General features: G+C 70.5%; 4 protein-coding genes across 4 annotated transcripts in view; 2 read left to right on the top strand and 2 right to left on the bottom strand.

The window, feature by feature from the left end:
- Window positions 1-1,769: 1,769 nt before the first annotated feature.
- CHLNCDRAFT_58317 (hypothetical protein) lies at window positions 1,770-5,598 on the bottom strand (the record flags this gene model as incomplete). The annotated part of the gene is made up of 9 exons (XM_005846308.1): window positions 1,770-1,950; window positions 2,117-2,563; window positions 2,720-3,125; window positions 3,273-3,622; window positions 3,830-4,008; window positions 4,234-4,474; window positions 4,625-4,881; window positions 5,048-5,308; window positions 5,386-5,598. 9 exons carry the CDS (start codon window positions 5,596-5,598, stop codon window positions 1,770-1,772), a joined length of 2,535 nt encoding a protein of 844 aa, XP_005846370.1.
- A 282-nt stretch (window positions 5,599-5,880) lies between these two features.
- CHLNCDRAFT_135831 (hypothetical protein) lies at window positions 5,881-7,226 on the top strand (the record flags this gene model as incomplete). The annotated part of the gene is made up of 5 exons (XM_005846477.1): window positions 5,881-5,906; window positions 6,204-6,506; window positions 6,604-6,799; window positions 6,908-6,955; window positions 7,044-7,226. The coding sequence occupies 5 exons, from the start codon at window positions 5,881-5,883 to the stop codon at window positions 7,224-7,226; spliced, it is 756 nt and encodes a 251-aa protein (XP_005846539.1).
- A 50-nt stretch (window positions 7,227-7,276) lies between these two features.
- On the bottom strand, window positions 7,277-9,534 carry CHLNCDRAFT_36145 (GTP-binding protein). Its single transcript, XM_005846307.1, has 8 exons — window positions 9,445-9,534; window positions 9,106-9,144; window positions 8,932-8,965; window positions 8,745-8,801; window positions 8,366-8,573; window positions 8,091-8,166; window positions 7,713-7,913; window positions 7,277-7,555 (listed from the first exon to the last, which is right to left on the bottom strand). Exons 1-8 carry the CDS (start codon window positions 9,445-9,447, stop codon window positions 7,502-7,504), a joined length of 672 nt encoding a protein of 223 aa, XP_005846369.1. The 5' UTR covers window positions 9,448-9,534; the 3' UTR covers window positions 7,277-7,501.
- A 674-nt stretch (window positions 9,535-10,208) lies between these two features.
- The window catches only part of CHLNCDRAFT_135829 (hypothetical protein), a gene marked incomplete at both ends in the record, with an annotated part of 2,288 nt that continues 682 nt past the window's right edge, over window positions 10,209-11,814 (top strand). Inside the window, 3 exons of the mRNA XM_005846476.1 lie at window positions 10,209-10,949; window positions 11,190-11,345; window positions 11,578-11,778. Coding sequence (XP_005846538.1) covers window positions 10,209-10,949; window positions 11,190-11,345; window positions 11,578-11,778 — 1,098 coding nt within the window. The remainder of the gene's footprint in view (window positions 10,950-11,189; window positions 11,346-11,577; window positions 11,779-11,814) is intronic.

Here is an 11,814-nt window from a genome sequence, read left to right as displayed (position 1 = left end):
GCACCCCTTGTATCACTCACATGTGTGTACAGCTTCTCCACACCGCTGAAGCCAGTCGCCCGCTCGTGGTGCTCCTTGATCACTCGGGGCAGCTCCTCGAGCGGCACCACGGGGCACCACCGCCACTCTCCGCTGCGCTTGACGCAGCGGCACAGGATGTCCTGACCGCCAGCGCCCTTCAGCACCTGGAAGAACTGCAGCACCTTCTTGCTGTAGTTCTTGGTGCCGCCCTGCACTGCCGCCCCCCCTCCCGCACCCCGCCGCCGCCGGCCTGAGGGCGCCTGCTGGTCGCCCTGCTTGATCCGGATGATGCCCTCTACATCTGACTTAGTGAGAAACACATTCTTGGCGCCGTTTTGGCGCCGTTCTAAGGCATAAAGGATGACAGGTTGGTTCATAATTTTAAATTTGCGGCAGCTGCGGGGTGCGGGAGGGGAGAAATAGAAGCCTTAGAGACTCTGAAAGGCGAAGGAAAGGGAGGGATCGCGGGAGAGAGCGTGCCTGATGAGCCAGACGAATCGGGGGAGGTGCCACATCAGGCAACATGTGCACGTGGCGGAGCCTCAGGGAGCCTTCCCTGGCGAAGCCTGGGCCTTTTCTGTTGTATCCCTGGGGCCTGCCTCTCTTCAGTGCAGCGCCGTCTTGTGCTCTTGCGTGCTGTTTGCAGCAGCTGGCCGGTCAGGCGAGAATTCAGTCGGCGTTGGGGGCCCGCGGCTCGGACATCCAGTTTAAATTGCAAGGATGGTGGACACACGTAGTGGCAGGTGCTAGAGCTGCGACAGAAGTTGCCGCTCGCGTTCCCTGCCGCTGCTGCCCCGTTCTCATTGTCACAGTGTCCACGTGATGCAGGCGCAAGTCGGCGCCAGCAGCAGCGCCAGCAACAACCGGCCGCGGCAGCGAGGCGGCGGTGGCGGCGAGCGGCGGGCGGCACAGGCAGCAGCGAGGCGCGGCGGCCGCGGCAGCAGAGGAGATAGACTATGCCGAGATGTATCGGCAAGAGGCGCGGCGGGAGAGGGAGGAGGAGCAGTCAAACATCCTGCGGCGATGGAAAGGGTGAGCGGCCAGCCTCCTCTGATGGGTTGGTTGGCAACCGAACACTGCCGCCGGGAAACCTGCGGGCCAGGCAGGGGCAGGCAGCGTGCAGTGCGCCTCACCGCCGCACTGTGCTGCCTGCAGGCGCATCCAGCTGTTCTACCACCAGCAGGCCATGATCTGGGGCTGGTACATGCTGGAGCCGTGGGAGACTGTGGTGTGGATGGCCTTCCTCCTGCTGCTCACATACTTTGTGCTCTCGGCCTGCTTCGTCAACCCATCCAGCATCTGCCGGCAAACCCTGGTGGCCGCACGCAACAGCCTGGCGGCGCGAGGTGCGAGGCGGCACGGGGCGCTTGCTCCACATGCACCGCCACCTCTGTTGCGCATGCTGGGTGGCCTGAGAAAGTGCTGGCTGGCCTTCATTGCCTAGTATACCTGCCCTGCTGCAGGCACCAAGCTGCTGTCGTTGACACGTCATTGACGCGCTGGATCAGCGGAGCGACCACCCGTACTCTGCGGTTGGGTGGTGCAGCCCCCACCCGGCGGCATCAGTGGGCACACTTACGCTGCGCACAAACCGACACGGGCTGGAATTTTTTGGCATATTGCCGCTCCCGCTATCATGTGCCTTATGGTCTGCTGCCCTCCCTCCTCAAGTGATGCACCAGCCAGCACCTCTGGGAACCCTTACAGCAAGAGCTGCGGCGGGGGCGGCGGCGTGGTCACCCTGCCTGTCACTCCAATGCGCCAGCAGGCTGCACCAGGGCGCCAAAGCTGGCTGCGGCGGCGTTGCGCTGCTCCGCGTTCCCCAGCGCGTCCTGCACCAGCGCCCGCAGGTAGGTGGCGTGTGCCGCACCCCGCCGGTCCTCCAGCACCAGGCTGACCCGCTCCGCCTCCTCCAGCAGCACCAGCAGCCTGCGGCAGGCGGGCACAAAGGGGGTCGGGCAGGATGCGGCGGGACGCGGGGCGAGCAATGCCCCCATGCCGGGAACACGAGCCTGAGCGCAGCCTGGCAGGCAGGCAAGCGTTGCCAGCCAGCCGGGCAGGTGTGGAGCGGCGTCCCCCCCACCCACACACTCACCACTCGCCATCCTCCCGCAGCCCGGCAGGCGTGACGTGCTGCGTCATGCACGCCTCTGCCAGCGCCACCTGCGCCGCCGCCTGCAGCTCCAGCGAGCCGTGGGCCAGGATGGATGGCAGCGCGCCCTCCAGCTCGCGCCGCGCGTGCTGCGCATGCTGCGCCCCCATGTCGCACCACAGCCCCGCCAGCAGTACCACCGCCTCCGCCGCCAGCATGTCGGCCGCCAGCTGGCGCGCGTGGGCGGTGGCGGTGAGGGCGTAGGGCAGCGCCGCCATCGGCGCGCCCGCCTGCTGGTGCACGCGCGCCAGCAGCAGCTGCAGGCGCGCGCTGTGCAGGGGCTGCCCCGTGGTGGAGGCCACAGCGCACGCAGCGTGCGCCGCGGCCGCAGCCTCCTCGACGCACCCCGCCGCCAGCAGCGTGCGAGCGATGCGCTCCTCCGCCTCCAGCCTGCGCCAGGCGCCAGGTCAGCCGCCACGTCAGGCACGGCTGGCACGTGGCTGGGAGGCCAAGCCCTGGCCCTGGGGGCAAGCACAGGCGCTGGCGCAGGCACAGACAGGCACACGCACGAGGCTGGCTGCCACCCACACCCCACCCCACCCACACCTCAGGCCGATGTCAGTGCTGTCTGTGGGCGGCGGCAGCGCCGCCATCTGCGCCGCGATGTCGGCGGCGGCGTGCAGGTCGCCGCGCCGCAGCGCACGGTCGTGCGCTATGGACAGCCTGGCCCCCGCCAGCACACGGCTCTGCGCGCCCGGGAAGCGCTCGTCGGCGACCGCAAGCACCTGCTCCGCAGCGCGCGGGCCGTGCGCCGCCGCCACGCTGACGGCCAGCTGCGCTAGCGCGGTGCACTGCTCCTCCGCGCGCGTCACGCCCCCAAACGCGTCCAGGCAGGCCAGCGAGTGCGCCTGCGCCAGGTGGCGGCTGCCCCGCAGCTCCCAGCACGCCGCCTGCAGCAGGTGGCTGCCCGCCACCAGCTGCTCCACCTCGGCGGCAGAGGAGGCCTGCATGCCTGCGGCGGCGGGAGGCGGCGGCACGGCAGGCGGGGCCGAGCTCTTTGGGTGAACGCAGCAGCTGGGCAGCACATGCTGTGCACTCTGCTCGGCAGGGCTGCCAGCAGCAGGTGGCCACACAGCTGGCGCCAGCGCCGGCGCCCCACCTTGCATGTCGGGGCCATACAGCGCGGCGGTGGAGGCAAACAGGTCACCAACGCCTCGCAGCACGCGGGCGCTGGAGGCGCCGCTGCTGAGGGGCGGCACCGAGGGGGCGGCGGCTGCCAGGCGGGTGGCCATGTGCAGGTGCGCCACATCACGCACAGCGCCAGCCACCGCCACCGACGAGCTGCACGGCAGGTCGGGTGCGGTACCGCCGCCGCCGCCGGCTGGGCCCTCGGCGCCGCCGGCTGCCCCCGGGCTGGCCGCCGGCCGCTGCGGGTGCAGCAGCTCAAGGCGCGCCAGCGCCAGCTGGCTGAAGGCCACCAGGTGCGGCAGGTGCAGCTCCTCGCAGCGCCTGCACGCGCGCACGGAGGCGGAGGCCCGGCCCTGGTTGGGAGGCCGGCGGCGGCCGGCGGCGGGGAAAGCGCAGCGCCGTGGCAGCCGGCAGCGTGTGTGGCTGCTGCTGGCACAGGGGCGCCACCGCTCCCCCCCCACACACACATGCTGCATCCATGCAGCCCCCCATGCCCTGCCCGCCCCGCCCGCCTGCCGCGCCCCGCACCTGAGGCATCTGTGCAGCAGCTGGCCCAGCTGCGTGTAGTGGCGGGCCGCGGGGCTGGCCCCCGGCACGTGGCTGACGCTGGTGATGGTGCCGGGGGTGGTGGCGTCCAGCACCTGGCACAGCAGGGCCAGGGCGTGGGCCAGGCACGTGTCGTCGCTGCTCTGCTGCGCGATGCGAACCTGCACGGGCGGGGGGGCGGCGGCGCGAGCGGGTGTGGTGGAAGTGGGCTGAGCATGTGTGGAAGTGGGCTGAGCATGTGGGCGTGATGGGGCAGGGGAGAGCGTGGGCAAGCGTGCTGTGCACGACGTGTGCACAGACGCCTGAACACAGCAGCCAGGCGCGGCCTCGCACACACACACACACACACACACGCACACACCGCCGCCGCCGCCGCTGGGCCTCACCGTCTCGTTCAGCGCCTGCAGCGCCTGCTCCATGTGTCCCAGCTGGGCGTGCATGGAGCCCAGGCTGAGCGCCGCGCTCTGCAGCCGGCCGCGCTCGCGCGCCGCCGCCGCCTCGCCCGCCTGCTGCCCGGCGGCGGCGCCGCTGCCGCCGCCTGCCGCCGCGCCCCGCGCCTCCGCCGTGTGATCGAAGAAGCGGTGCAGGTGGTCCAGCGAGGCGGCGACGTCGCGGTGGTGAAGCGCGCTGCGGGCAGAAGGGGCGGGCAGGGGAGGCGGGCGGCGCGCATGCGGCGATGGGGTGGGCTGGTGGCACGGCCCCGAGAGGCCCCTCTCTCTCTCCTCAGCCACGCAGGCAGGAGCAGGAGAGTGCGGCAGGAGCGGGTGAGGCGCGCACCTGAGGTGGTGCGCCAGGTGTGCCTTAGGCACCTGCGGCGCCGCCCCCGCCAGCTCCCCCAGCGGCGCCTCGATGTCGGCCTGTGCCACGCTGCCCACCCGCCGCCCCAGGCCCGCCAGCTGGGCGTTGAGGAAGCGCTCCAGGTCTGGGCCCGGCCTGAGGCGCGGGGCGGGGGCGGGGGCCGAGGGCCGGCCCTGCAGCGTCGCCACCGCGGCATCAAAGTAGGCGTGCACCTCGCCCACCAGCTTGCAGATGGCCTGCGGGCGGGGCGGGACAGCTTGCAGATGGCGGCGCGTCGCGGGCGGCGACGCACAGGTCGAGCGCGGACCTGCCGCTGTGCGCGTGGCCTGCGCCTGGCCGGCAGCAGCCCCCCAGCCCACGCCCCCTGGTGCCTGCCCCGCACTTGCAGCCTCACGCGCTTGCCTCAAATGTCATGGCGGTGTAGCGTGCGTAGCAGATGCGCAGGTACAGGCCCATGGCGCTGCTGGCGTCCGCGCCGCGCCCCTCTGCCTCTGCCGGCGTGCTGGTGCACTGGGTGATGACCTGCTCGGCCACAGAGGTGAACAGGGAGACCAGCTCGTCGGCAGTCTCCAGGGCAGACAGGTGAGCGCCCACGGCGGCCTTGACCGCGCCAAAGTAGGCGTCCGCCTCGCCCGCCGACTCGCCGCCGGGGCACATGTGGTCCTGCGGGGGCGCGCCGGGGAGGTGGGAGGGCGGCTGGGGTGCCAGGGCCGGCAGCGGCAGAACACAGGCGAGCCCACCCCGCCTGCCGCCGCCGCCACCTGGATGTGTTGCAGCAGCTCCATCAGGCTGGGGCTGGCCGCCTCGTCCCGGCGCCTGATCTCCCGCAGCAGGGCCTCGCCAAACAGGGCGTGCAGCGGGCTGTGGGGATCGGGATCAGTTTCCGTGGTGGGGCACAGGTAGGAGCGCAGCAGGATGCAGAGGGCCACATCGGCCGCCTTCACCGCCTCCATCTATCGCGCGTTGAGACTGTGGGGCTCGCGATTGGAGCGACTGGGCATGTCCTGTGCCCTCTGGTTCACCCCAGGCCCCTGGCTACTGATGGGATTGAATTGGATGATCGAGGATTTGAGAGTAAAGCGCGCTGGGCATGACGCCATGGGCAGCACTCACAGCACGTGCCCAGTCAGCATTTCCGCTGATGGCATGCTTCTTTCATGCCAGACCTGGATCGATTGAGGTCCCCGGATAGGAAAGAAGTGATCTACGCACCAGTCGCGCTACACGGTTCCCCCATGGCGCTCGTCTCCACCGCAACCACGTGCACGGCGGCTTGCGCGCCGGCACGTTCAGGAAAGGGTTTCAGAGACAAGCCAACCCGCGGAATGGGTGAGCAGCCGACCCGCTTGTGGTGCGGGAGGCTGCCTGCCTCCCCTGCCCCACTCCGCTGGCAGTCGACCAGTTAGGTATTGTGCCTGTGACTTTCCCACAGCATAGCTTGTGCCTAGCCACTTTTCTAACCAGTAACGCATTGGTGCCTCCCACTTGTTGCCATGCCTGCAGCAGCACGCAGCCTGGTCCCACGGCCCCCCAGACACACACCTGCTGCTGCCGCCAGCAGCGGCGGCAACGGGGCCGCCCCGCCACCCGCGGTGCGCGAGGTGCTGGACCGCCGGCAGCGGCAGAAGCTGAGCGCCGGCGACGACCGCGAGTTTTACAGTGTGCCGCGGCTGGTGCACCACCTGGACGCCGGCTTCAGGGCCCAGCTGACGCAGCTGTACCGGCAGCGCATCCCCGAGGGAGGCGACGTGCTGGACCTGTGCTCCTCATGGGTCAGCCACCTGCCGCCGGAGCGCAAGTACGGGCGGGTGGTGGGGCACGGCATGAACGCTGCGGAGCTGGGGAGGAATGCGCAGCTCAGGTGCGCCTCGGCTGCCGGTTGCGGGCCCCTGACCGGCCTTTTTCAGCCAGCCATCAGCCATGCTGCGCTCGACCTCCCGGCTGCACTGCTGCCGCAGTGAGTTCTTCGTGAGGGACCTCAACCGGCAGCCCAGCGGGTGGGCGTTTGCAGACGAGTCGTTCGACGCCGTGCTCTGCTGCGCCTCCTGCCAGTACCTGGAGCAGCCCGAGGCGGTGTTTGCGGAGATGCGCCGCGTGCTGAAGCCAGGGGGCGTGGCCATCGTCGCCTTCAGCAACCGAATGTTTTACGAAAAGGTGAGCCGTGGCGGTGGCAGGGTGCACGGCGGACGGCGAGCCGCGGCGTGCACTGCGGGCCAAGCACCATGCCGACCCCGCATCTCACCGCCCACCCCTGCACCGCAGGCCATTGCCGCGTGGCGCGACAACACAGACTACGGCCGCTGCGTGCTGGTGGGCAGCAGGGCGGCGTGCGGCGGGACGCCCAGCTCAGCAGGGCGCCGGGGACCTGTCTAAACACACTCTGCCCATGTGCCTGCAGGTGAAGTCGTACTTTGCGGCGGCGGGAGGCTTCAGTGAGCCAGAGGTGGTGAAGCGGGTGGAGCTGCCCGCACAGGCCACAGGCCTGGTGCAGCAGGTGCAGATGTGGGGCGAGCGGCTGTTTTCGGGCGGCAGCAGCGATCCCTTCTTCGCCGTTGTTGCTCACAAGCTTGGCACAGAGTAGCGCTGGCGCCAGCGGCGTCTGAGCTGCCAAGGCTTGCCACACACACTCCAGCCACTGTGCCGGTTACACAAGCATCTCCCAGTTGTGCCACACGCTACATGCAACTGGCGCCGCAACACATGGCGGAGGGCGTCAGAACCAAAGGAGGGGGGGATTCAAGAGCTGGCAAGAACAAGCTTTAAACAAAGCTGCCGACGCGCCAGGCTGCGCAGTTCCCGCCCGCAGCAGGCCGCCAGCACGGCTGCCGCGGGCCTGCCAGACGCCAGGCCGCTGCTTCACTCCGCAATGTCGTCGTCGTCGCCGTCGGGCAGCGGCATGTTGGCAGCTTCCTGCAGGGGTGAGCAGGAGCAGGGCGCAGGCGTGGGTCGGCGACGCCAGGGGCAAGACGCGGCAGGCAAGCCCACGGCTAAGCCCCACTGCATGCACAGCGGCCGGCTGTGCAGGGCAGCACCTTGCCGGCGCGGCGGCGGCCGGCCCCCCGCCCACCTGCAGCTGCTTCTCGTACTCCTGCTGCTGCTGGATGTCGATCTGCACCTCTGGGGGCGCCAGCGCCACCTGCTCCACAAAGTGCAGGTTGGGGTCGCCCACCAGCTTGCGGGCCAGGTACAGGAAGGGCTTCTCGTAGTTGTAGTTGGACTTGGCGCTGATCTCGTGGTACTGCAGGTTCTTCTTGCGGTGGAAGGTGACCTGCGGGTGGGGGTGGGGTGGGGCGGCAAAAGATGGAGGGGCAGATGGAGGCGCAGGGGCAGGGTGGGGCGGCATTGGGAGGTGCAAGTTTGCAGGACCGGCCGCGGCCGGGTGCAGCCCAGCAGCCCGGGCCGACACCGCTGCTGGGCCAGCGCCACGGCCCTGCACGCAGCGCACCTGCTTGGGCTTGACCTGGCGGTTCTTCACATCCACCTTGTTGCCGCACAGCACAATGGGGATGTTCTCGCACACGCTGCGGGAGGGCAGGGCAGGGCGGCACAGGCAGGCAGGCGGGTGAGGCGCCCAGGAATGGGATGCAGCCGGCGCAGCGACGAGGAGCTGGCGCCCGGGGGGCGCGGAGGAGGTGCTGCTGAGCGGCGCGCCCATGCCTGGAGCCGCTGCTGCCGCTGCCGGCGCACGACGCCCTGCCCCCACCGGCCTGCCGCGCTCACCGGCACAGGTCTCGGTGCCAGGTGGGCACGTTCTTGTATGTGAGGCGGGAGGTGACATCAAACATGATGATGGCGCACTGGCCGTGGATGTAGTAGCCGTCGCGCAGGCCCCCAAACTTCTCCTGCCCCGCCGTGTCCCAGCAGTAGAAGCGTATCTTGCCGCGGTTGGTGGTGAAGTCCAGCGGGTGCACCTCCACGCCGATGGTGGCTGTGGGGAGGGGGAGGCGGTGGGGTGGAGGGGCAAAGGAGGGCGGGGGTGAAGGGGCGACGGAGGTGGTTTGGAGGGGCGCGGGAGGCATGCACGTGCGAGGGAGGCGCCGCGATGCGGCAGCAGAGCAGCGCAGGAACAGGGACAGCAGCCCCGGGCAGGCGCACTCACGCTCATACTTCTTCTCAAACTCTCCCGTCAGGTGGCGCTTGACAAAGGTGGTCTTGCCTGCGGGGAGGGAGAGGTGGTCGGGCGGGGCGGCACGGCGCCATGCACATGGGAGCGGGCAGCGGGTGCACGGCGCGGCAGCACAGCTGGTGGGCAGGCGGGGCAGACCATGTGTCCCTTCCCACCACACCTGTTCCACCGTCGCCAACCAGCACGAGCTTAAACTGCAGGCATTGGAATCGAACAGAAACCTTTTGGTGGGGCTGCTCGGGTGCCGGACCAAACCCTGGAAACACGCACGCCGTCTTGCCACCATTCGTATGGTGCACAAGCAGCAGCAGCAGCAGGCTGCGAGAAAACTCACGCTGGGCACGCCATCGGGCGTTTGCTGGCCGGGCAGCGCCTGCAGATGCGCACCATAGGGGGAAGGCACATGCGCAGGGGGGGTCGGCGGCGGGTGGCGGCAGGTGGCGGGTGCAGCAGGCAGGCAGGCCAGCCCCCGCCTGCCAGCCTCGCCAAGCAACCGGCACGTTCGAATCAGCGCCGGCTGCGTCCCCACAGCGGCCGATGGGGCGGTTGCCAGGGAGCTACACACTTGAAGCTGCATGATTCCAACAGCTCCCCCACAGGGCGAGCCCCGCCCCTGTCACTCCTCCCGGCAGTGTGCCACCATCGCTGGAGCGGCTCAGGCGGCGCAGCGCACCATATTACGCTCGATCAGTGCCTAGGTGATGCCTCGTTCAGCAGCGTTCAGCAGCGCCTCGTTGGCAAGTCCTGGAACAGCCCTACACTGTGTGGAGGGATTGAAGACGCGCAGAGAGCGACTGGGCGGCGGCACTTGGGCGGCGCCCAGAGTTTTCTTCAGTGGCCCTTGGTCGCGGAGGACGCTTACAGGGCCCTGATCGGCGCGTGCGTCGTGTTAAAAGGCAATCCCAGGCCAGCCGCGGCTCCCAACAAGCTCCAAACAAGGTGCGGGCAGAGCGGGCAAACGGGGGGCACCGCCAATCGGTTTGTTGCGGCACTCGGGAGAACCGGGGGTTGTGCTGGGTCCTGATCTACAGGGCGAGGGCCTGCAGCCTCGCCTGCTGGTGCCGGCACCTTTGATCGTCTGCCTGGTGCCCCCTGCAGGCTGCCGGCACCTCTCTCCTACGCTCCAGTACACAACTGTGACTATTGCAGCCACGCAGCCAGCAGGTGAGGTTGGTGGGCGCGTGGCCGGTGGCCCAGAGTCATTTGCAGCTCTGCCGGGCAGCCGGAGCCGCAGGCCGCTGCTGTCAGCGAGCCGCAGAGCCTGCTGCAGGGAGCCCACACCTCTCGCGCTGCCCTGCTGCAGACGGCGGCGGCGGCGGTGGAGGCGGCGGCGCCACGGCGCACTGGTAGTGCTCCCTCCCCCCTCTCGAGGCCGCGCCAGGCGGGCCCGAGGCGGGGCAGGGCGACTCTTTAGGTAGCTAGCAAGCGCCGGCAGGCATGGCGGACGCCGCGGGCGGCCGCTCCCTGGCGGCGGCGCTGGAGGAGGCGGGCCCTCGCTGCACTTCCAGCGAGGCGGCACTGGCCGCGGTGCTGCAGCCCTACGGCAGCCCCGGCGAGCAGGCTGTGGCGGGGGTGCTGGGCATGGTGGCGCGCACCAGCGAGGGCCAATTCAGCGGCGACATGGCGGGGCTGAGCAGCGGGCTGGCCAGCGCGTCGCTGGGCGACGGCGCCACCACCTGGTCTGTGGGCGTGCTGGTGGCAGGCCTGCAGGCCGCCAGCCCGCGCCTGGACTGGCAGCGCGTGGTGGCCCTGCTGGACCAGCCCGGCTTTGCGGTGCCGGACGCGGGGGCGCTCAAGGTGCTCATGGCCGTGTGGGCGCGCGCCACCGCCTGCCAGCCCTTACCGCTGCCCGCGCTGGTGGGCAGCCTGTGGACCAACGCCCCCGGCCAGCTGTCCTTCCTGCGCCAGGCGGCCGCCGCGCCGCCGGAGCTCTTCTCCTGGGCCCACGCCGCGCGGCGGCAGGAGCCCGTGGAGGGGCTGCACGCGGGCAAGCCGGGGGTGGGCACCCCCAACCAGGCCTGGCTCTGCCTGGACCTGCTCGACTGCCTGGCGCGCCTAGCAGACAGCGGGCATGCGGCGGCGGTGCGCCAGATCCTGGAGCCGCCGCTGAAGCAGTGCCCGGAGGTGCTGCTGCTGGGCATGGCGGCGGTGCAGGCGGGCTGGGGCCCGCTGCAGCAGGTGGGTGCTGCCGCGCGCGGCCGCCGATGTTGGTCATGGCGGCCGCCGCCTGCCTCCGGCCCCTGCCCCGCCCGGCCTCGTGCTTGCATGACACATAAAGCGGCCATCGCTGCGTGCGCCCTGCCCAGGCTGCCCCGCCGCCCAGCCCGCCTGCTTGCCCCCCTGCCGCTCGCCCCGCTGGCCCCACCCCCTCTTCTTGGCACCCCTACACCACCCCCACACCACCCCCCACCCCTACAGGAGGTGCTTGACCCTCTGGTGGTGACCTACGTGGCCAGCCACCCCAACAGCGCCGCCGTGCTGCAGCGCCTGTGGCCGCTCAACCGCGACGCCGTGCTGCGCGCCGCCGTGGCGCTCTACCACAAGGATGCCTCCAATGTGGCGCGAGTACTGGACGTGTGCCAGGCGAGGCCCGCCCCGCGCCGCCGTCTGTGTGGCGGCGGCGGCTTGGTGTCTGTGTTGCGGCCAGAAGGGAGCTGCGGCCTGCGCTCCCACTGCTGCCGCCGGCTGGCCCGGCTGCCGCGGGGGCGGCGCTGGTGCAGCGGCGTGTGCGGGCGGCGCTGGTTTTTGCCCCCGTTGCCCCACCTCACCCCTCCCCGCCCCCCCTCCCGCCCCTCCCTGCCCGCAGGAGCTCAAGGGCCTGGCTGTGGTGCTGGACGCCACGCCGCCGCCCTTCTGCATCGAGCTGGCTGCGCTGGCTGCGCGGCGCGAGTACCTCAACCTGGAGAAGTGGCTGTCGGACCAGTTCACTGCCAAGGGCTCCTCCTTCATGCAGGCCACCGTCGCATTCCTCGACTCCAGGCTGCGCGCGGAGCAGCCCGCGTTGCAGGTGCGACGCCAGGCCGGCGGCGCTGCGCTGCCCTGA

This window comes from Chlorella variabilis, assembly GCF_000147415.1.
Source record: "Chlorella variabilis unplaced genomic scaffold CHLNCscaffold_14, whole genome shotgun sequence".
NCBI lineage: Eukaryota > Viridiplantae > Chlorophyta > Trebouxiophyceae > Chlorellales > Chlorellaceae > Chlorella > Chlorella variabilis.
The sequence above is the reverse complement of the archived record's forward strand: the minus strand, read 5'-3'. Positions and strand labels throughout refer to the sequence as shown.

Bases quoted from the DNA above. Each gene is read 5' to 3' on its own strand.
- CHLNCDRAFT_36145 (XM_005846307.1), bottom strand. The intron at 8,966-9,105 runs GTGAGTTTTCTC...CAATGCCTGCAG, and splicing joins CGCCCGATGGCGTGCCCAGC to TTTAAGCTCGTGCTGGTTGG. The intron at 7,556-7,712 runs GTGGGCGGGGGG...TCACCCCTGCAG, and splicing joins AGTACGAGAAGCAGCTGCAG to GAAGCTGCCAACATGCCGCT.